Raw genomic sequence first — 23,321 nt, forward strand, 5'->3', positions numbered from 1 at the left:
CTGTGTATGCAAAGGAATCTACGTTCTTTATTCTCTAGACATTAACATGGTTACAAAGACTCATTGAAGAAGAAAGCGACTGAGAGGTTCACATTTTGTGCAGCCCTCAGGTCACTTTGCTGCCTCATGACATCCTCACTCTTCCTCTTCTATCTTCTTGCTGTGAAACTCCCGGCTCTTCGCTCGGAGCTTGTTGACCTGCGACTCTGCAATGTCAGCCCTCTCCTCAGCTTCCTCCAGCTCGTGCTGGATCTTGCGGAATTTGGAGAGGTTGACATTGGACAGCTCCTCCTGTGTGGGGAGAGGGAGTCGGTGGTGAGGATTCAGGAACTTCTCACTCAGTGGATGTGGCCCCTGGGTTTGTTTAGTCTGATGTCCTGTATAAAACAGGCTGCAGAATTTCCCTCAGTTCATCACTGACTGCTGCAGGGTGCCCAGAACTCAGCAAGGCCTCATGACACGACAGTAAAATGGTGTGGCCAAGACTGTTGTATCTTGGGAGATTCTTTCATGCCCCTTTCCTGCTATTCGTACTCATCTCAGTGAGCGTGCTGCCCCAATGGAAGGTGGCTCTTGCCCATTCTTCGAGCAATACTTACAGCCTCCTCAGCTTGTCTCTTGTAGGATTTCACCTTCATTTGCAGCTTGTCCACCAGATCCTGCAGCCTGAGAATATTCTTACGGTCTTCCTCAGACTAGAGCGGTTGGCAAGCAGGAAAGAGAATGAATTGTTGGTTCTGCATCATGTGAGGTTAACAGTTCCCCTTGGGGATGGTGTGCACAAAATCTGACTTGCTGTGAGAAAACTCTGTCAGCCCAAGGCGGCCTCCTGCCTTACCTGGTAGGTCAGCTCCTTCACCCTCCTCTCGTACTTGCGCACACCCTTCACGGCTTCAGCGCTGCGCTTCTGCTCAGCATCAACCTCCCCTTCCAGCTCCCGCACCTGCAATGAGAAGCCTATCTTTGGAGCTTCCCTGGTATCTCTCCAAGGGACATGCTCACTCATGCACAAATAGAAGTCCCACGCACTCTGGCCTCCAGCTTCTGGATTTGCTTCTTGCCTCCCTTCAGGGCCAACTGCTCGGCTTCATCGAGACGAAGCTGCAGGTCCTTCACTGTCTGGTCCAGGTTCTTCTTCATCCTCTCCAGGTGGGCACTGGTGTCCTGCTCCTTCTTCAGCTCTTCTGCCATCATGGCCGCCTGATGAGAGCAAGGGATCAAAGCCATTTGGGGGCTGGAGACATTCTGGGTGAGAATATATCCATCATTAGCAGTGAAAGGAGCCCCCGACTCACATCTGTGATGGCCTTCTTGGCCTTCTCTTCAGCATTGCGGGCTTCCTGGATCGTGTCCTCCATTTCACCCTGAATTTGGGCAATGTCTGTTTCCAGCTTCTTCTTGGTGTTGATCAAGCTGGTGTTCTGTTGAACAACAAAAAATACTGTCCAGTTAGTTCCAAAACAGAACACTTATCTTAGAAATTTGCTGTTTAAATTTAAACTTATCATCTCTATGTCTAATATTAGCATCCTCCTTCAAATGGTCCATCCTGTCAGGTCATACACAGCTAGAGAGCGTAGAGTTCTTAAAATCTTAAGAAGCACTTCCTACTCCTGTTAATGCAATCCTACTCATTTAGCTATAATCCAATTCTTTGTACAAGCCTTTTTATTACAAGAGATGATTTAAGACTTTACAAGGATGAAAAACCTGGAAAGAGAAAAATAAAATGGCTCTTGATATTTTGAATGTCATGAATCTAACCTGAGTGTGGAGGAGCTGAACTCTCTCACTTGCATCCATCAGTTCCTGCTCAGCCACTTTCCTCGACCGCTCCGTCTGCTCCAGGGCTGCCCGTAGCTCCTCTATTTCAGCCTGCAACAGGTTTGCTCTGCGCTCCACCATGGCCACCTGCTCCTTCAGGTCCTCCTGTGTCCTGAGAGCATCGTCCAAGTGTATCTGGGTATCCTTTAAGAGAGAAAAGAGAAATTATAAGGCGGTACAGCACTGTTGCACAATGGCTATTACTACCAGTCTAATAATCATTATGTCAGTATAATACATATATATTTATAGATATGATATGTATTTATATGCAGAATTATTATGTCGGTATATGCACAGTATCTAAGAATGTGAGCAGAGGAGATCGATACATGGTATTGCACACTGTCCCAGGCTGAGTGACAGCCCTGCCTAAATTTAAGGCTGCGCCAGGGGAAGGTAAGCCTGAATTAAAACTCCAGCTGACTGACAAAAGTAGCTTACCAGGTGAAGGAAACTGGACCTTTGTCCCTGCTTGGGGCAGAAGAAAGAACCTTCCCCCATCCTCTGAAGTGCCACTACATAACAGACACGATACTCTGGGCTTGAAAAATGAAGAGCACATGAGTAACTGACAGGACCCAGGAAAAGTCAACCATGTCAAGTTGATCCAGCTGGAGAGAAAACCCACTCACATTAGAACCAGTGCCACCAGAAAAGTACATAAGGTATTAGCAATGGGAGATTCCTTACTGAGAGGCACCAAAACACCCATTTACCATCCAGACAATTTCTCTAGAGAAGTTTGCTGCCTACAAACAGCTTGCATTCATGGTGTCAGAGAGGCTGCCAAGCCTGGTGAGCCCTTCAGATTATCATCCGCTCCTAGTATTCCATGTAGGCTTTAATGATATTGCAACAAGGCAACGTATAACCATCAAAAGAGACTCTATGTCCCTCGGAGCAATGTTAAAAGGATCTGGAGCACAGGTGGTGTTCTCCTCTATCCTCCCAGTCAGGGGGAGGGGTTCAGGAAGGAGGAGACAAATTGAACAGGTGAACGCCTGGCTGTCTAGCTGGTGCCAAATTCAAGGTTTTGTCTTCTATGATTATGGATCTGATCTGCCTTTGAGAAGCTCGGTCTGTTGGGAGCAGATGGGATTCACCTGACCAAGTGGGGCAAGAGGGTCTTCACCAACAAGCTGGCCAGGGCTTTAAACTAGACTTAACAGGGGAAGAGAATGGAGTTTTGAGTAACAGAGAAGAGCCAGGGGCTGCTGATATGTTAGGAAGCAACAGGAAAACATCTGTGAAATGCTCCAAAAGAATTGGAGTCTGCTCCTCTAAAAAGGCGATATGGTTGATAGCCCATCTGAAGTGTCTCTATACCAATGCATGTAGCATGGGTAATGAACAGGAGGAGCTGGAAACCACTGTGCACCTAGAAAGCTGTGATCTAATCGCTGACACTGAAACTTGGTGGGATGAATCACACGACTGGAGTGCTGCAATCAATGGCCATAAACTGTCCAGAAGGCACAGGCAAGGAAGGAGAGGCGGGCAGGTTGCCCTCTATGTAAAAAATGGATTGATTGCACAGAGCTGTCTTTGAAAAACAGTGATGAGCCAGGTTGAGAGCTTATGAGTAAACATTAGAGGCCAAGCCAACAAAGGAAACCTCGTGGCTGGTGTTTACTGCAGGCCACCTGACCAAGGGGAGCCTGTTGACGAAGCGGTATTACTTCAACTATGGGAATCATCACGCTCGCAGGCTCTGATCCTGCTGGGGGACATCAATCACCCTGACATCTGCTGGAAAAGCAGCACAGCAAGCTGTAAGCAGTCCAGGAGACTCCTGGAGTGCATCAAGGATAGCATCTTCATCCAGAGGATAGACAGCCCAACCGGAGGAGAAGCGTTACTGTACCTGTTGCTTACCAACACAAACGAACTAATTAGAGATGTCAAAACTGATGGCAGCCTGGGCTGCAGTGATCGTGCCCTGGTGGTATTCCCAATTGTGAGGGATATGGGCCAGATGAAGAGTGAGGTCGAGACCCTGAATTTTAGGAGAGCAGACTTTCAGTTGTTTGAGGAATTACTGGGTGAGACCCCCTGGGAAAGTGCCCTCAGGGATAAAGGAGCACAAAAGAGTTGGCAGCCCTTTAAGAACATTTTCCTTAGAGTGCAAGAGCTCTCGATTCCCATGTGTAAGGAATCAGGCAAGGAAGGCAGGAGAACAGCATGGCTGAGTAAGGACCTCCTGGTCAAACTGAGGTGTAAGAAGGAAATGCCTAGGCAGTGGAAGCAAAGACATGTATCCTGAGAGTATAGGGATGCTGCCCGGATGTGTAGGGGTAGGATCAGGAAAGCTAAGGCACAGTTGGAGCTGTATTCCTGTTGTATTAAGGTTTGGTGTGGCCTCACCTTGAGTATTGTGTGCAGTTCTGGGTCTCACAATTTAGAAAGGATGTTAAGGGTCTTGAGTGCATCTAGAGGAGGCCAAGAAAGTTGGTGAAAGGGCTGGAAGGCATGTCCTCTGAGGAGCGGCTAAGGACACAGGGTTTGTCTAGTCTGGAGGGAAGAACGCTGAGGGGCGACCTCATTGCCCTCTACAGTTTCTTGAGGAGGGGAAGAGAAGAGGGAGGTGCTGATCTCTTGTCCCTGGAACCCAGTGACAGGATGCCGTGGATGCCCCATCGTTGGCAGTGTTCAAGGTCAGGTTGGATGGGGCTTTGAGCAGCCTGATCTACGAAGAGAAGTCCTTGCCCCCGGGAGAGGGGCTGGACTGGACGATCTTTGAAGGTCCCCTTCAACCCAAACCATTCTATGATTCAATGATATTAGACAAGCTAGACACCTATGTGCACATCCTTAGCTAAACATACCTTGAGCACTGCCTGTGTATTTCTCAGGTTCTTTTGTGCCTCTGCAGCCACGCGGTTGGCATGGCTCAGCTGGATCTCCATTTCATTCAGGTCTCCCTCCATCTTCTTCTTCAGTCGCAGGGCTTCATTCCTGCTCCTGATCTCAGCGTCCAGGGTGCTCTGCATGGACTCCACAATTCTGAGGTGGTTTCTCTTCATCTGGTCGATCTCCTCATCTTTCTCTGCTATCTTCCTGTCAATCTCAGACTTCACCTGGTTGAGTTCAAGCTGGAGGCGCAGGATCTTCCCCTCTTCATGTTCTAGGGAGGCCTGGAAAAGTGGACGCAAACATCTATAATGTTGATAAAGCTACTGCTTGCTTTCTAGGTAGTTACAGAATATTTCAGGAAATCTCAGCTGGCTGCACTCCCCAGCCAGGACAGAGCAGGACCAAACATTTCTTAGCCACATTTCCCCATTGCTAATATTTTTAGTGCAGATACCAGTGATTATGGGCACGTACCTCAGCTTCCTCCAGGGAGGCTTGGAGTTCAGATTTCTCCTGCTCAATCTGTTTCTTGACTTTCTCCAGCTCATGAATCGCCTTTCCTCCCTCAGCAATCTGCTCTGTGAGGTCGGAAATCTCCTCTGCAAGGAAGGGTGAAAAGTGGCACGGTGAGGCACACAGCAGAGTGGGGAAAGGCCCTGGTGCACCAAGGTAACTGGCCCAGACCCGTTTAGTGTGGCAGATAGACAAGCTTGTGAGAAAGCCCAGCCAGGAGCAGAGGGCCAGGGACTTACGCTGCAAGTTCTTGTTCTCACGCTTCAGCGTTTCCAGGTGGTCCAAGGACTCCTCATAGGCATTCTTCATCTTAAACAGCTCTGTGCTGAGAGACCGAGACTCCTTCTGGGAGGCTTCCAGCTCAGCCTGCGTTTCCTCGTACTTCTGCTTCCATTCTGCCAGGATCTGAAGAGAAACAGGACCTCAGTGTGGATGTGGCAATCGGGAGGGGATGCTCTGCCCAGGAACCCCAGGCCTGGAGCCCAAAAGACCTTGTCAAAGTTCTTCTGCTTCTTATCCAGAGCTGCGCAGGCAGCATTTGATCGCTCCACATCAATCATCAGGTCCTCCACTTCATTCTGCAGCCTCTGCTTTGTCTTTTCCAGAGAAGCACATTTGGCATTCACAGCTTCAACGTGTTCCTCTGCATCTTGCAGGCGCTGTGCCAGCTTCTTCCTGGGAGGTGGTAAGCACAGCTTGTGGTTTGAGAGCAAAGGGGAGTGTGTGGTGTGTGGCTGATGGGCCTTTCACAACAGGACGTTTTACCCATTCATTGAGTATGTATCCTACGCACAGACAGTAAAGACCCTCTCCCAGCCAGTCATTGTTTTCCCAGTTCTGATTCCCAGCCTCGAACAACCACTGTGCCTTCTGTCTCTACTGTCCACAGGTGAAAACATTCTCTCGGTCAGGGGAATATTCTGCTCTACATTTCCTAAACCACACCCTTTGGAGGATATACTTTACATCAGCCCTTACCCTGCCACAAAGCACAGCTTTAACTTTTTATGACAATATTGCTGTTGTGTCTTCAAATTTCCCTTGTTAGTCTACCCCTTTTTTTGTCTTCCCCACTTTCCCCGCATACTTGGCCTCCTCCAGCTCCTCCGTGCGCTGAATAGCGTCCGTCTCGTATTTGGTTCTCCACTGGGCCACTTCACTGTTGGCCTTGGACAGGGCACGCTGCAGCTCCCCCTTGGCTTCCTGCTCCTCCTCATATTGTTCCCGGAGCAAGTCACAGTCGTGGCGAGCAGACTGCAAGGCGTGGGCCAGGGCGTTCTTGGCCTAGGTAGAGAGCGAGGTTGGGACAAGGAATGGTAATATCCTGGGAAATCTCTTGCAATAAATTAATTTAACACAGGGAACATGACTGCTGGGAGGTTGTAGGTGCTTTCAGTGAAGGACAGATGTAAGTCGGGAGGACAAAGTCCACTAATCACACTCCCTGCAGAAATGAGTTTTCTCCCAGTGCGCCTGTTCCCACTGGGCAGTTAAAGTTAAGACTGTTTTCAGCGGCCAGCTGTAGAAAAAGTCATCACCTTTATCTCTTCCTCTAGGTGCCTCTTGAGTTCCTCAATCTGTTGGGTGAAAGCCTGCTTGCCTCTTGACAGCTGAGAAATCAGAGCGTCTTTCTCCTCCACCTGGCGTGAATATTCACCTAAGAAGCGCACAGAAAGGAAATATTTTTGTTGTCATTCGTGACCCAAACAAACTGGTTTAGGACGCTCTCCCCTTCTATAGCACAGAGGAGGCTCTGTCACCTGATTCTGTCTGCAGACGAGCTCTTTGAGCATTGAGGTCATTGATCATGCGCTGATGCTCTTCTTCCTTTGTCTTAATCTCACTCAGCTGGTCTTCCAGTGTGCGGCACATTTTCTCCAGATTAGCCTGTGAAAATCACAGAGGATGAAAGACCAGTGTCTGGATGCCTCCTTATTCTGAGCACCACGATTCTCACCAGAAAAATGTCAACAGACATGGAAGCTATATACTGCTCATTGGTGTTAGAAGGTTAGAAATACAGTTCCATACAGAGACAGAGAGGTATATTGTAACAGGACCATATTTTAAAAAGATATGTTTATCTTCAAGTTGTTTTCAGTATGTTTTTCCATACCTTGGCTTTGGAGACAGACTCCATGTTACTGGCCAAGTCGTCAATCTCCATCTTCAGCTCGCTCTTCTCCTTCTCCAGCTTCTGCTTCACTCGCTGCAGGTTGTCGATCTGCTCCCCAAGCTCAGCTGTGCTGTCCGCGTGCTTCTTCCGCAGGGCGGCAGCTGTGGCTTCGTGCTGCAGCGTGGCCTCTTCGAGGTCACGGCGCATCTTCTGAAATTCTGCCTCACGCTTCTTGATCATATCGATCTGAGCTGCGGTAGCCCCTCCTGCTTCTTCCAGGCGCTCGCTGATCTCCTCTAGCTCCCTCGAGAGGTCAGCCCGATGCTTCTCTGCTTTTGCCCGAGAGGCACGTTCAGCCTCAATTTCCTCCTCCAGTTCCTCAATACGAGCCTGGGGAACATTAGGGGACCCTTCACACCCGAGCCCTCCTCCTACCTGATGTCTTTCTGAAAAGCAGAAGGGAACCAATAGAGACTTGCCTGCAGCTCCTTGATCTTCTTCTGTAATTGCATGCCCAGGGCTTGCTCATCCTCAATTTTGCTCTGGATCTGGCTGATTTCAAAGTCTTTCCTTTGGGCAAAGCAATCCATGTCAGAGCTCAAGGCAAAAAGTACACCAGCACAGTGCTCAGGTGCCCCACAGACCCACTTACTTCTTCAGCTTCTCATCCAGCTGCTGCTTATCATTTTCCAAATCCATTATGCTGTCGTGGGCCAGCTTCAGGTCTCCTTCGAGTTTCCTCTTAGCTCTCTCAAGGTCCATGCGCAGTTTCTTCTCTTGCTCCAGGGACCCTTCCAGCTAAAACAAACAAGACCATCAGCGCTCCGTCAGCCAGGTTTAACTCCATACCTGTCCTGTTCTTGAGGTACGCCTGTGTGCTTACATCGTCCACTTGCTGCTCCAGCTTGGTCTTAGCTTTGGTCAGCGTATTGACTTTGTCCTCTTCTGCCTGCAGGTCATCCAGTGTCTGCTGATGGGCCTCTTGGAGGGCTTTCTTCTCTTTTGTCAGCTTGGCAATGGTCTCGTCCAGGGCTGCCATCTCCTCTGTAAGGTTTTTCACCTACAAATATGAGCAAGTGTCAAAATTTGGTAGAAAACAAGTTCACTGGCATGGTGACATTTTCACTTTGCCTTGTTTTGCCAAGTCTTTCACTTATCCTTTGGATGCTCAGACAAGGCCCATCTCAGAATTGTCCAAAGCCAAGGTGTCTTACGGTAGCAGGCTCTAACTCTGAGAGTCAGTGATGTCTTGGCCCTTTATGTGACTCCCCATGTGTGTACCTTGTTTTCTGTGGCATGTTTTTCCTTCTCGACCTTGGCTAGTGTTAATTCAAGGTCATCAATGTCTTTCTTCAGCTCTGAACATTCATCCTCCAGTTTTCTCTTCTTGGCTGTCAGCTCAGCATTAATTTCTTCCTCATCCTCAGCCCTCTCAGTCACCTCCTTTACTTTGGCTTCCAGCTGGATTTTGGTTTTGATGAGCTGGTCACATCTTTCCTCAGCATCAGCTAGAGCATCAGCTTCCTGGTGGGAAAATACAGGAAAGCTTATTTAGTGCTGAAGGAGCAGGTGTGCATCAGTAAGACCTTTTTGGAGATTACTTTTTTGGGAAAAGGTTACTGCACAATTACATTAAAAATTACAAATTTAGAATATGTTTTTAATCAGGTTTATTTTTTTATGACCTTTTTTTGTCATCAGATACTGTGTCTAGCTCCATTACGTTTTACCTTGCTTATTTCAGGTATGTCGGTGGGTTACTTGGATTTAATCGATGTTTTCCTTTTCTCCTTTGCAAAGTGATTGTATTTTATAACGTGCCATATTCAGATTTATGTGGAAGTATTGAGAAAGGTAAATAATTCTACCGCTGAGGAAATATTTGAAGCTCCCATTCATGATTTATACCCAGCCAATACAGTCAGTGGAGGCTAGAACAAGATTCATCTTTCCCTGAAATGGACGCTTCAACTCAAGGGTATTGCCTAAGTGTTCCCTGAGTTTCTGAGAGGCCAAATGGCATCGTAGACAAGTGTACAAGGCTGGCACTTGTGTTGTAGGACGTAATGGGCATCTGCATCTTCTGGGAGCAGTAGCTACAGGAGCTCAGGTGAGATACGCCATAAGAAATGGCGCTAGACTATTCATTTTGACCACTGAACTAAGGCAGAGTAGCTGGTCAATTGAATCACTGTCCCTACTCCACTAAATACACTACAGTGACTATAACGAGGCTTTATGTCACGAACTCACATGGAGACATGTACATGTAGGCATTAAGACTAAAAAGTCATTGTTTAGCTTGATCTCCACTTTGTAATAGTGAGACTGAGTGGGGAAAGAATGTGGCCTGAATTTTACCTCTAGTTACATGGTATTCAGCTTAAAATATTTTGTAAGGCAGTTTAGTATGCAGTGTGAGAGTTCTGTAGTATGAGAGAAGAGTTAGATCTTATTTACTCATTTCCCTTATAAAAAAAAACCAAACAAAAAAGTAGAATAATGTTACTCACAGCCTGCACTTGGAGCTGCAGATCGTTTTTCTCCTGCACCAGTTTCACCATTTTCTCCTCCAGCTCCTTCCTCTTTGCCTCAGACTTTGCAAGCTCTTCCTTGGTTTTCTCAAACTCTTCCTTCATGTTGGCCATCTCCTTCTCCGATTCTGCACTCTTCAGCAAGGGCTTGATCTTGAAGAACAGCTTCATCCAGGGCCAATGCTTGACGTTCATGAATGCACGAATATTGTACTGGATGCAAAAGATGGACTCCCTGAAGCATAATTACAATGTACATTGAATATTTTCAGTATGACAAGTGCCAACACTTTCCCCCAAGTACAGTGACTTTGACTGAGGATGAGGAATGTCTACCTCCTCTCCACCATTCTCCGGTACTCCACTCTCATCAGGAAGCCCCTGCACATGGCTTGTGTGCGGGTGATGAGCTGTGCCAGCTTCTCATCCCTCATCTCCTCCAGGAGTCCCAGCAGCCCAGCTTTGAAGAACACCTTGCGAAAGGGAATGTTGCAGCACATCACTGTCACGTAGAGCAAAGCACAGACATGCAGTGAGTGAGTCAAGGAGGGTTTGTACCTTGGTGTGGCCAAATTTGTACTGGGTGTGGTCCACATCGATTGACCCAAGAAGCTTCTCAGAAGCCTTCTTGCTATCAATGAACTGTCCCTCTGGGATAGCACTGGCATTAAGCACCTTGTATCTGTGGGGTGAGAGGAACTATGAATGAAGGCAATCTCAGGTCATAAGTCAACACTGTTTATTGAGACTAACCACAGTCTTTGCAGCAGAATGAGGCTGAGGAAGATGGAATTTCATCCCTTGTTTAGAGACACCGTTACAATGAAGTCCCAATCTGATAACAAAATTAAGGAAACTTTTACTGTCTTCAGGTGATCAGTCATAGATGAAAAGAGGACACTGATCTCCAGCCATTTCAGTCCGATGCCTTCTTCACTTAAACTATGCTGTAGAAAGTTGCTAGAGAGGAACATTGCCACTTTGTGTATAGGCGGAAAGCATCTTCCCCTGAAACTTGCAGCTGATACAATGGCCAAAGCACTCTATCTGAGTTTGTCATTTTTGTCTGAGAATGTGTTGTACCCACATCCCAATTTGCATTTTTTAATCTTGTAAGCATTGGCGTGGGTAGCTCTATTGTGCTTCCATATTCAGAGACACTGGCAAAGTTTGACTGTTTGATGAACAGCAGTCAGTGAGGACACCTGACTTATCTCTTCATTTCATAGCTCTCACCTTTGTTTGAAGTCAGCATAGAGGACTCTGCTGGGGAAACCTTTCCTGCAAATTCTGATGCCTTCCAGCACGCCGTTACACCGCAGCTGGTGAAGTACCAGTTCATGCTCCATGGCACCTAGCAATTCAGAGCATAAATGAATACCACAGTCTCCAGTGCGGACCAGGCATGGCTGTATCAGAGGAAGTTCTCTTTCTGCTTGAGAATCTTACCAGGTGTTTTTGTTTCATTTGGGATGATGCAACGAACAAAATGGGGGTGAGTGCTCCGTAGATTGGTCATCAGCTTGTTTAGGTTCTCCTGTGGGACCATGATTTATTATGTATTTATATGAAATATGGAAAAATTCTTAGGTTCTTTGAGCTTAGCCTATTAATGGAGATGCACTGGGTTGAGAATTTTCAACTGATGATATCTCAATCAATAGCTCAATCCTTTCTCATTCTGAACTTTGAACATCACCTTTTAGGAAAAGCAAGTTGCCATCAACCCAGGGAGAGATAGAGGATGAGTACTTCATAGTTTTATGTGAAAATTAATGTTTATTTTATGTGTAAATTTATTACTTCACAGTATCATTTTTCATTCCATAAGATTTTTTTTTATGAGGATCTGAAAGTTCTTTGGTTTTTGTTTTTGTTCTTGTTTTTTTTTTTTCTTACTTTCACTGAGCCAGTTGAAAGTGCAGGTTAATTCTTATTTACACAGATGAAAAGATAAAATGTTTACTTACCCGGAAAAGAGCTGAGACAGTCTGGAAAGAAGAACCCTTCTTCTTGCCACCTTTCTTGCCACCACCACCACTAGCCTCTGGTATAGCAAAGATAATGAAACATTTATGGCTTTAGGGACTATTCATGATTCCACAATTTTCAGAACCACTGTGCACCAATCAGATGACATTTCAGAGAACTGACCTGCCTCTCCTCCAGCAGAGGCAAAAAGTAATGCCAGTGTCTTCACAGATGATTTCTGATACAGCCCAATGACAGTTTCATTCAAGGGATCCTTATTCTTCTCCAGCCAGCCAGAGATGTTGTAGTCCACTGTGCCAGCATAGTGCACCAGGGAGAAGTGGGCCTCAGCCTTGCCTTTGCCAGGCTTGGGCTTCTGGAAGTTGTTGGACTTGCCCAGATGTTGGTCATAGAGCTTGTTCTTGAAAGAGGTGTCAGTTGCCTTGGGGAACATGCACTCCTCTTCCAGGATGGAGAAGATGCCCATGGGCTGGGAGAAGCAGCAAAAAATAACAGCGATAAAATACATATCTGACTTCAGAAGGAGACTGCAGTAAGGCACAGGAAAACTGAGAAATGGATTAAATTGGATCAAAAATGGATCAATTCTTTATTAAGTTTTGCGCATGCAGTTCTAGACAAAATATGAATTTGTGTCTGAAACTAATGCATTTCAGAACTGATAGTATCCCAATAATCGCACAAAGTTTTCTAAATAATTTGGAAACTGATGAATCAAAAGGAGATTTTTATTTTTTGCATTAATGCTTTCCCAAAGTAAATTTGTGTAGATAAAGATGTCTTACTAAAATTGACCTATGTTCAACAGATCCTTCAGCTACTTCCTGAAATCTTATTTTTTATGAGATATCTCTGTCTTTTATTTCCTGTACAAGAGGATGTTACACAAAACTGTGTCAGCTCATAGTGATGGTTTTAATGATCACTGTTCATCTAGTACCTTTTTTCTATATACGGCTATGATTTTACTTAGAAATTGCATTTCAGAAATCACAGTATTAATATTGAAATCATAATCATAATACTGAAAATTGTGTCTGGGTTCCTGAAAAGAGATCATTCATCTTTGTAGACTAGAAAACACACCTACAGAGAATCCTTGCCATGAAATTATGTGTGATCATGTTAATTCTTCTATTGCCAAACAAGCAAAATTACAGTTGATTTTTAAAAAATTCATAATAATGTAGTTAATGGATAACCTGAAGGTTCTTCTTTTGTAGCCTAATCACAAAGGTCCTTAGAAATTGCTTTCTAAATACATACAAAATTTGAAATGAAAGGGTACTTTCTGAATACAAATAACCAGGAACATAAATGGATAATAATAGGCAGGTTTGTGAAGCATTAGGGCAAGAAAAAATAAGGCTGAAGAAAAATCCTAAAATTCTGTCACAAAGAAATAGCAAAATCTTAAATGTAATCAACATACTTTTTCAATGAGCTCAATGCAGGCAGCCAGGTCCATCCCGAAGTCAATGAATGTCCATTCAATTCCCTCCTTCTTGTACTCCTCCTGTTCCAGCACGAACATGTGGTGGTTGAAGAACTGTTGCAGTTTCTCATTGGTGAAGTTGATGCACAGCTGCTCCAGGCTGTTGAACTGCTCAGTGCAAAGACAAGATTTACTCATTCTCAGGATGAAGAACTGCCTATATAGCTTTCTCCTATGCACTCAGAATCCTGTACGGGAATGCCCAGTTAAAACAAGGGTTTTTTTAATGTTAAAACATCCTATTAACTATTTTTAAAGTGGTTGGGTTTTTTTTTTTGCTTTTTGCTACCTGAATGATGTTTACATATATAATTTTTTTTAAAAATCAAATTCTAAAATGATTTGGTAGTCTTATCTATATCAAGGTGCAATTTACATAATTTTTTTTCTCTCGTATTATGTAAATTTTCCCATTGCCCTTAAAAAAAAATTAGACATTGTCAGTCCTGGCTTGGACTCAGGTACCTTCCCCAAATGTCAACAAAACTTCTCTGTCTGCACTAAAGGCAGCCAATGCATTCTTCCTCTTGGTATCACCCTTTGGCTCTTCAGAAGCAAAGGATATATATTGCTTTCTTTTTCCAAAGCCTTAGCACATTTTTATGTGGGACTTAAATCTACCTTTCTCTTCCTACACTCTGTGATATTTTATCTTGTATGCTATTTGTTAGTGGATTTTTTTAATACTGAGCTCAAATTATTGAAAAGCTACAACATTCATGCTAATTAAGTAAAAGGCAGCATGTAAAACAATGCTTATTCCTTGTGTATCACGTAATTACAGGCAGATCTATTGAAGCTCATGGATTATGCTGGAGAAAAAGCAGTGACATATACAAAGAAGGAAAGCATTTCTAGAAAATAAAAGATAAACTTTTTCAAAAAACCACAAAACTTGATTTGAAATTGCAAGTGAATGGAATGTTTTCCAAAAAACCCACCATAATTTTCTAGTTTCTCTTGAGCCCTAATTGCCTTTTCAAGATTTTACTATGATTTCTGTGATACTTGCATCAAAGATCTCGAAGCCAGCAATGTCCAGGACACCAATGAAGTACTGTCTGGGCTGCTTCGTATCCAGCTGTTGGTTGATACGAACAACCATCCACAGGAACATCTTCTCATAGACAGCCTTTGCCAGAGCACCCACTGAATTGTTCACCTAAAATAAAGAAGAATGCAGCAGAAGGAAAATAGTACCCAAAGCAAGAGAGTAAATCAAGCCGGAGGTTCCCAGTCACCAGCTGGTTTTTACCTGCTGCACAGTTTGACCCTTGGTCACATATTCATTCCCAACCTTGACTCGGGGGTAGCAGAGAGCCTTGAGCAGGTCAGCTGAGTTCAGACCCATGAGGTAGGCAGCCTTGTCAGCAACTATACACAAAGAGAGAAGGAAACAGTAACAGAGGAGAAGTGGTCATTGAAAGTGAATGTCCTCTAAGATGTTGCTGTAGGTTTCAGCACTGCAGTCTTGTGATAGCTTGAAGGGAAATTTAGAAGCATGAATATTATGGAAGCTGAGATTTATGTCCTTATGAAAGTAAATTGGAGAAATATACTTGTATGCCAACTGCCAGCTATGTAACTGTTTCTGTTATTGGGACTTCTAGATTTTGTTAATACCTTCTGTGCCATCCGGCTCTGCCTGTTCCTCACGCTGCTTCTGCTTGAACTTCAAGTTCCCGTAGTGCATGACAGCCCCTGTCAGCTTGTAAATGGCTGTTTTTTCATCAGCAGTGAAGCCCAGGATGTCAATGGCACTCTGGCAACAGAGTCAGTCAAATAAACCTCTGGGCCATGAAATGGAATTTTCACCATACCAGTATGCTCTGTGTCACTTACATCTGTAGCCATCAGCTCTTCCTGGTCGTTAATGCTGGGAACCGTGATCTCACCTTGACTCACAAAGTGGTAGTCATATGGGTTGGTGGTAATGAGGAGCATGTCTGTAAAGAGGAATAGGACATATCTGGGCATAAGAATGAAGATAAATGTTACACACGTTCAGATTCCATCAAACAATTTATAATACTTCCTACCAATTAGCTCTGGCTTCTTGTTGGACATGATCTGATAGAATATGTGGTAGCTTCTTTCTGCCTTGAGCTGGAAAGTGACTCTGGATTTCTCCAGCAGATCTGGCAAGGAAGGTAAAAAGAGTTAAGCCTGAGAAAGTACACTGAGGTAGAAAGGATGTGATCAGGTCAGGAGGCCTCTTACATGTTTCAATGTCAGCAGAAGCCAGTTTGCCTGTGGCTCCAAAGTGGATTCGAATGAATTTGCCCTTTAGAGGGGAAAGAAAAAAGGCATTTTGAAATTTCACTTAGACTGTAAGTATGTGACCTTACATTCTCCACAGAGGACAGGATTTAAACTTAGAAGTGGCTTTGTCTTTTTTCCTTATTTTTTCTTAAAAAAAGCAAACCAAACCGAAACAAATATTCAGGTAACTGTCTGTACTGGCAATACTAAGGTATATACCTATTATTATTTAGTGGATAACCTGAATGCACAGGAACAAGAAAACCACTAAGCAAGCCTTTTATTAGGTCATTTATGCCTCAATTCAAACAGATGGGTATAGAGAAAGCCAAGATGCATTTACTTCATTTTTTAATCAGTTAAGATGCTGTGAAGGTGGATTTTAGTGATGTAAATGTTAAATGAGTTTTTTTTGATCTTGTGGAAAAACAGAAGGCAGTTGTTATTTTCTGAGTTCTGGGGATAGGGGCACTGTACCCAGAACATAGAACTTTAGGCTGAGACTGTGGATGAGTATTGCGGTTTCCCAAGGACATTCACAGCTTATCTAATAAAATTTATGAATGGCTTTTTGCATTAAAATGATCAAAAGGACATGTCATAGAGTAGTCTGGTTTCTGATAGGAAGTCTTGAAGACATCTTTGTCCCTATCCCTTCCCAGAAAACTTGTATCAAGGTCTGAACAGTCAGATTAATAGACCTGCCCAGTTCTGTGTCTAAAAAAAACAGATTCATATTTTTGCTGATCTGATGCAGGCAGTTTCCATCCTGTCTGTCTGTCTGTTCCTCCCTCCCTCCCTTCCATCTGCATTATATCAATTTACACAAAATTGTATATACAGTCTGTAGGACAGATACGAGGAGTATGTATGTATATATTTATATTTATTAATATAGATATTTACACATATTTAAATGATCACCCTTTGTAAATATTTGTTTGATGTACTACATTTTAAAGTTATATTGTTCATTATATAGTCTAGTTAGATAGCTTTTAGTTGACAAAAATATGAGGAAAATATTAGTTCAATGAATACAATCATCTGACCATAACATTTCAGAAGTGACAGCTTCTGTTCTAACATCTTTGTTCACTTGTAAATGTCAACAACTTCTCTGATCAAAAACTTACAAAGCGTGAGGAATTGTCATTCCTCACGGTCTTGGCATTTCCAAAGGCCTCCAGCAGTGGGTTGGCGCTGATGATTTGATCCTCAAGCGTTCCCTGCGGGATGATAATTGTTGCTCATTATCCTTTCCAAAAAATCATGTCAGGAACAGAGAAAAGCATTGATTCCAGCCACTGTCTATTAATTTACCTGCATTTTGCCAGCCTGCTCCTCCTTCTTCTTCTCCCCACTCGCTGCAATTGTTGCAAAGTACTGGATGACACGCTTTGTGTTCACAGTCTTCCCTGCACCAGATTCTCCACTGTCAAACCAAAGACAGAAGCAGAGAGCATGTGGTCAGGCTGGAGGTCCCCTGGCATGGGGCAGCCCAGGGGGGACCCGAGCAGGGAGTGTACATACGTGATCAGGATCGACTGGTTCTCGCGATCTGTGAAAGAAGCAGAAATACAGTAGTTAAAACCCAATGAACAACACAGAAAGAATGAAACATAGTCAGGTAAGTTTAATGTTTTCAACTCCATGGTGTCAGCTTGACTTAAAAAAACAACAAACCAAACGAACAAACTAAAAGACCTCCAGATCACCTCACTGAGTGCAAGGGTGTCTTTAATTTAAAATAGTAGAAGCAATGGTGTGAAGAGAGTAAAACACACAATAGTATGTATGCATCAGAACCATGAAAGCTTTGGAACAGTCTCCTCATAGCACTGAGACAGAGTAACCCTTCAGAGAATTTCATGGTACAATCCCTCTGACACAGATATAACCACTCACCAGTCAGCATGAACTGATAGGCATTGTCAGAGATGGAGAAGATGTGTGGAGGGGCCTCCTGGCGCTTCTTGCCTCGGTAGGCCAACACCACCTCCGGGTTGTACACCGGCAGCCACTTGTAGGGGTTGACAGTGACGCAGAAGAGACCCGAGTAGGTCTGTGAGGAAGGGAGACAGCATGTTGGCTTCCACTTAGCCTGGCAGAGCAGTTCCTCCTAGCTACCCAGAGGAAGTCTGCTGCTGCTACTTACGTAGATCATCCAGGCTGCATAACGCTCTTTGAGGTTGTACAGCACAGCAGGTTCATGGAGGTGGGTCATCATGGCCATGTCCTCAATTTTATCGTACTTGGGAGGGTTCATGGAGAAGATTTGATCTTCCTTCACAGTCAGGCTCTGTTAGAGGAAAGAAAGGTACATGCATGTCAGCTAAGAGCCCAGAGTGGGAATTAAACGCTGTTTGTAAATCTTGCATTTTACCCACCTCTCCACCTTCAGTCTTGACGGTGACCTTCCCTGATTCTTTGCTCTGGATTGTTCCTTTCACAAAGGATTCTTTAGGATGCACCACAAAGACGGATGTCTTGGCATCGAAAGGCTTGTTCTGGGCCTCAATTCTCTCCTTTTCTGACTTTCGGAGGTAAGGAGCCGCCTCTCCAAAGATGGCCATCTCAGAGTCTGAAGACATGGCTGCACTTTACAGAGGGGCTTGTCAGCAGAGAACACTGTGGAAGAGCAGATATGTTGCCCAAATGAGTCAACATTTTTTGTTGCCATGCAGTTTATTGAAAACTTAAACAGCATCATAGAATATGTGATTTGGGAAGAATCTTAGGCAGTTCTTTGGTCCACCTTCCTGTGCAAAGCAGGGCAAACGTTGGATCAAATTACCCAGAGCCTTTTCCAGTGAAGCTCTGATTATCTCCAAGAATGAAGATTCCTCAGTCCCTCTGCATCCCTGCTTAATGTCTGACCACCCTGACGGTGAATTTTCTTTTCCTAATGCCCGATCAAAATTTCTGTTGCTACAACATGTGTCTGTTGTCCCTCATCCTTTCATTCTGCACATCCAAGAAGAGTCTGGCTCTTTTTACTTTATAACCACCCACTTTTTGTTGAAGGTGACAATAAGTCAACCACATTTTAATTTTTCTCAAGAGTGGACAACCCCCACCCTTTCAGCCTCTCCTCATACATCATTTGCTCCTACCTATATTGGAAGGTCTCCACTGGACTCCAAAATGTTGATGCCTTTCTTGTCACTGGGGAGCACCAAACTGAACACAGTGCTCCAGATATAGGAGCTGAATGCAGGGGAAGAATCACTTTCCTTTACCTGCTGGCTACAGTGTTATGAGTACCTGACAATATGCTGTTGGCCTTCATTCCCCCGAAGGCACACTGCTGAGATGTGTACCAGGACACATGACCCTTATCTGCAAAGGTGTTTTCTAGCCAAATGGCAGCCAACATATCGTGCTGTATGAGACTATTCTTTCCTACCTGCAGGACTTCACGCTGCTTGGACTAAAATTCATGATGTTCTTGTCAGCTCCAGGCTGAAGACTTTTGGGAACCTTATTCAGGGTAACATTGCTCCGTAGCGTATTCATGAGTCCCTCAGTTTGATCTCATCAGCCCAGTTGCTGAGAATGCATTCCATGCGAACTTCATGAAGTTCAACAAGGCCAAGTGCAAGGTCCTGCACATGGGTTGGGGCAATCCCAAGCACAAATACAGGCTAGGTGATGAGTGGATTGAGGGCAGCCCTCAGGAGAAGGACTTGGAGGTGTCAGTTGATGAGAAGCTCAACATGACCCGGCAATGTGCACTTGCAGCCCAGAAAGCCAACCGTATCCTGGGCTGCATCAAAAGAAGCATGACCAGCAGGTCAAGGGAGGTGATTCTCCCCCTCTACTCTGCTCTTGTGGGACCCCACCTGGAGTACTGCGTTAAGCTCTGGGGCCCTCAGCGTAAGAAGGACAGGGACCTGTTGGAGCAAGTCCAGAGGAGGGCCATGAAGATGATCAGGGCTGGAGAACCTCTCCTATGAAGACAGGCTGAGGGAATTGGAATTGTTCAGCCTGGAGAAGAGAAGGCTCAGGGGAGACCTTATAGCAGCCTTCCAGTACTTAAAGGGGCCTACAAGAAAGCTGGAGAGGGACTTTTTACAAGGGCGTGTAGTGATAGGACAAGGGGTAATGGTTTTAAACTGAATGAAAGAGGCTAGATTTAGATTAGATGTAAGGAAGAAGTTCGTCACTGTGAGGGTGGTGAGGCACTGGAACAGGTTGCCCAGAGAGGTTGTGGATGCTCCCTCCCTGGAAGTGTTCAAGGCCAGGTTGGATGGGGCTTTGAGCAACCTGGTCTAGTGGAAGATGTCCCTGCCCATGGCAGGGGGGTTGGGACTAGGTGATCTTTAATGTCCCTTCCAACGCAAGCCATTCTATGATTCTATGATTCCATCCATAATTTGGGTTCCTAATGGTGATGATAAATATCAAGCTCCTAGCGCTGATATATTTCTAGCACTGATGTGTTCTATAATGTGATTCAAATTTTGAAAAGTGCCAGCTGAAAGATTTGTGTTTCTTTTTACATTTCTAGACACCTACATAACTTTGGAAATTGGCTAAATCACTTATGCCTTGTGCACTTTTTCTGAGCAGGGCAATTTCTACATTCTTTTCATATTCTGTGTCTAGGGCCCCCAACCCCTCCTCAAAAAGTTGCTCTTTCCAGTTAGATCAATAGGCCCCAGGAGATTGGAAATTTCAATAGGAAAATTTTAAATTAAAGCATTTGTGGCAGAATGTTGCAAGGCTACTGTGATTGAATGCAACATCAATAAAGCACTTGCAATTTTGTAAGCTCAAAGCTTTAAAAGCATGCTGTAAATGCTTTGCATCCTTCTGCAAGTGAATATTAAGCAATGGTTCCAAAGCAGATCTGAAGTATCACAGTGAGGCACCATGCCAGAGGAAGAGGATATTCACAACACCTACCAAACCAAAAAGCCATTAAAAGCCTTGCTTGCCTATATACAAAATAGACATAGGTGCATCCAGGTGGTGTTCTGAGGACTAGCTAGTGCATGATGTCTTTTTCTGGTGCTCTGAATCATTCACTAGAGTTGTTTGCTTCTTATCACAAAGCAGCCCATCGTCATAACATCAGTCTTTGAAATAAGGTGTGCACCTTCTCTCCCTGTGTCACTCAAAGGGGAGTTTTAGGGCCAAAACCAGCACTAAATACAGATTCTAAACAACTACACCCTTCCAGCAACTGCCATCCTGCTTGTCCTCCTGCCATACTGATGAATGCTGCCTTCTTGGTTTCACAATGGCACACCTCCTCCAGCAGAAAGAAAGGTCCTCTGATGAAGAATGCCTTCCAGTCTTGTGGCAAGGGCAATTTTCTAAAGCATGGGTGGGGCAAATCAAACCCCCTCAGGCTAAAGGAAGCTTGGATTCCAGCCTCCTCATTTTTTAGCATAGATTCTGATTATAAAGTGAGGGTTAGGTGTGTACAACTGCTTTCCTGTTGAAACAATCTGTGAATGTTGGCTATGCTATCAGCTGTACTACTCAGTGCTAGCTGGGCCCCCTTTGCTTATCAAATTGTGTCCTTTAGGTGTCTTAGCGATACAAACAAATTTTTTTTCTGGGTTTAAACAGAGAAATATATACCCAGGTCTAAATTAGAAATAATCCTGGGCATGGACAATAGAACAATTTCAATGATGTAAGAAAGTCATACTGGAAATTTTAGAGATCTGTTCTGTCTGAATGCAATAAGACTCCCCCCCCCGCCCCATGTTCCATTGTCCAAGAACTTAAGTGTGTAAGTTATAGTTAACTTCCTATTTGATCTCATGCTTAAATTTTAGTGTGGCTGTCACCTTAAATCAACTGCACTGATATTTCTTTGACAGTGGCAGAAATCTGTTGCAAGTGACTTAACTCTGGGAAGTAGTATGTGAGCAAATGGTATATAAGGACAGATAATACAATAAGTTAAAATACTGCATCACCATTTATTTCTTTGTATGCTAATTGTTTGTGAAAATAATTATATGCAAAGTTAGAAACCTTAGTTCAAGAATTTACAAATCAAAGGTGGATATCTAAATGCAGTGCCACATGTCCAGTAATAGAAAGCACCTGAGTTCCTAGGAAGTTAGACAAAAAGGCAACTTAGATGTCATGTCGTAAATAAGTCAACCAAACATTAATGTTTGCAACAACTCCTAGTAGCATGCAGATCCTCCACTTTACTCTGTTTTGGTTTAGAGCAATAGGAACAGTACATCTCCTTTTTTTGTTTGTTTGTTTAGTTGCTTAGTTGATTTTTGCATGTTTACCAAGTTTCTTAGTACAAGGCTCACATGCAGATTATAGCCCTGCAGTATCATCTGAAAAGTATTTTCATATAAATTTTTTGGCCAGTATCATATACACTAATACATATAATTTGTTACAAACCTTTAAGATTTTGCAGTAGTCTGTTCTGTTGGCTGGGTCTATCTATCTAGACTTTGTGCCAGAACAGATAATTTACTTCACTGTTCCATAATTAAACATAAGGAATCCCCAAGAAGCATTTCCTGGCATGACATCAGTGGCTAGCGGCTTCCAGCACAGCCACGTTGGAAAGCTTGCTTGCCATGAGCAGCCTACCCAGCCATCAGTTATTTACCATAACCGAGAAGTAGAAAGGAGTATGTGGGCATACAGCAATTGTCCACAAAATTTTACAGAAATTTGTCACCACAAAGAAATCTGTTTTACAGGAATTTGCCACCTTTTTCTCTGTCCCTTAAGTGTGAGTAAATTAGGTTCTTACCTCCTGTGATATGAGAAGGTGCCTTGCAGGCTGGAAGACGATCAATGCTGTAAAGCAGAAATGGCAGACCCCGCATTACCGGTGCACAGAATTCCACAGGCAGGTCACAAAGTGAAAATACTAACATGCTTTATCTTTCAGATATTAAATCCTTGCAGACACAGATATGTACACCAGGACAGCAAGGCTGAAGTGGGACATGTGGACTGCAGGGACACAGTCCCTTTCTGCCAGCCACAGACATGCACTTACCATGAAGTTTTCTCTTGAGACAGAACAGCCCAGATTCAAGGACTCTTTTATAGAGTCTGGTCAGCACATGCTGCAGATGCCTCCTCTGTCTTTGGGCAAAGCATTTTTGGCAAACCTTGTTTTTGGCAAAGCATTGTCTGGCAAACTGAACGAACTGAAAACTGGAAAGTGATGTTGCTAGATATATTTAGAAATTTTTGGTCTCTTACTAGCTATGTGAATAAATCTCCTATAAATAATATGAGAAGATTCCTAAGGAGGGAATTTCAACTAATGCTGACTGGGGGGATGAGGGTAACTACTAATAACTGTGGACCATAGATGCTCCATGAATCTGAGCTAAGGGAGCAGGGACACACTGGGCAAGCACGGTGATATTTGGGTGCATACCTTCATACCTTAACTTTTTCTGAGGCCACCATAAGTCTGATGACAGCTCTTCTTTTACAGAGCTCTCTACTTACAGATCTTGGATATCAGATGTGGATTTTACTGTTGTCTGCACTGCTTATCTTAATCAGATTACTAAATATTACTCTGCTTTATTTCTTTCAGTTGTAACATAATATAGTGCAATGTATCAGGGAGAATAACCACCTTGAACCTTACTAAGTGTTCATTAAGTTGTATTCCATCGCTGGATATAAATATAAAATAACATTCATTTGTATATCTTCCAACATTCTGGAAACCTTGAGTGTAGAGATTCTTGTGTTCAAAAGCCTT

At 44.0% G+C, this 23,321-nt stretch overlaps 1 protein-coding gene and 1 long non-coding RNA gene across 2 annotated transcripts in view; one reads left to right on the forward strand and one right to left on the reverse strand.

The window, feature by feature from the left end:
• LOC104311828 (myosin heavy chain, skeletal muscle, adult) lies at positions 1-22,390 on the reverse strand. Its single transcript, XM_069798834.1, has 39 exons — positions 22,344-22,390; positions 17,983-18,223; positions 17,751-17,894; positions 17,501-17,657; positions 17,126-17,153; positions 16,916-17,027; positions 16,729-16,821; positions 15,551-15,614; positions 15,370-15,468; positions 15,173-15,276; positions 14,954-15,092; positions 14,586-14,704; positions 14,343-14,492; positions 13,268-13,438; positions 11,998-12,304; positions 11,814-11,890; positions 11,293-11,380; positions 11,080-11,197; positions 10,402-10,525; positions 10,180-10,316; positions 9,823-10,078; positions 8,591-8,833; positions 8,193-8,369; positions 7,962-8,107; positions 7,789-7,879; positions 7,310-7,699; positions 6,954-7,080; positions 6,732-6,850; positions 6,281-6,477; positions 5,685-5,868; positions 5,433-5,598; positions 5,155-5,279; positions 4,653-4,961; positions 1,765-1,968; positions 1,296-1,421; positions 1,030-1,200; positions 839-943; positions 600-695; positions 1-291 (listed from the first exon to the last, which is right to left on the reverse strand). The coding sequence occupies exons 2-39, from the start codon at positions 18,184-18,186 to the stop codon at positions 136-138; spliced, it is 5,823 nt and encodes a 1,940-aa protein (XP_069654935.1). The 5' UTR covers positions 18,187-18,223; positions 22,344-22,390; the 3' UTR covers positions 1-135.
• Positions 1-23,321, forward strand: part of LOC138688127 (uncharacterized) — a 34,389-nt gene that overhangs the window by 5,217 nt on the left and 5,851 nt on the right. The window lies entirely within an intron of this gene.

The sequence above is a fragment of the Haliaeetus albicilla genome, chromosome 12 (assembly GCF_947461875.1).
Source record: "Haliaeetus albicilla chromosome 12, bHalAlb1.1, whole genome shotgun sequence".
Lineage (NCBI taxonomy): Eukaryota > Metazoa > Chordata > Aves > Accipitriformes > Accipitridae > Haliaeetus > Haliaeetus albicilla.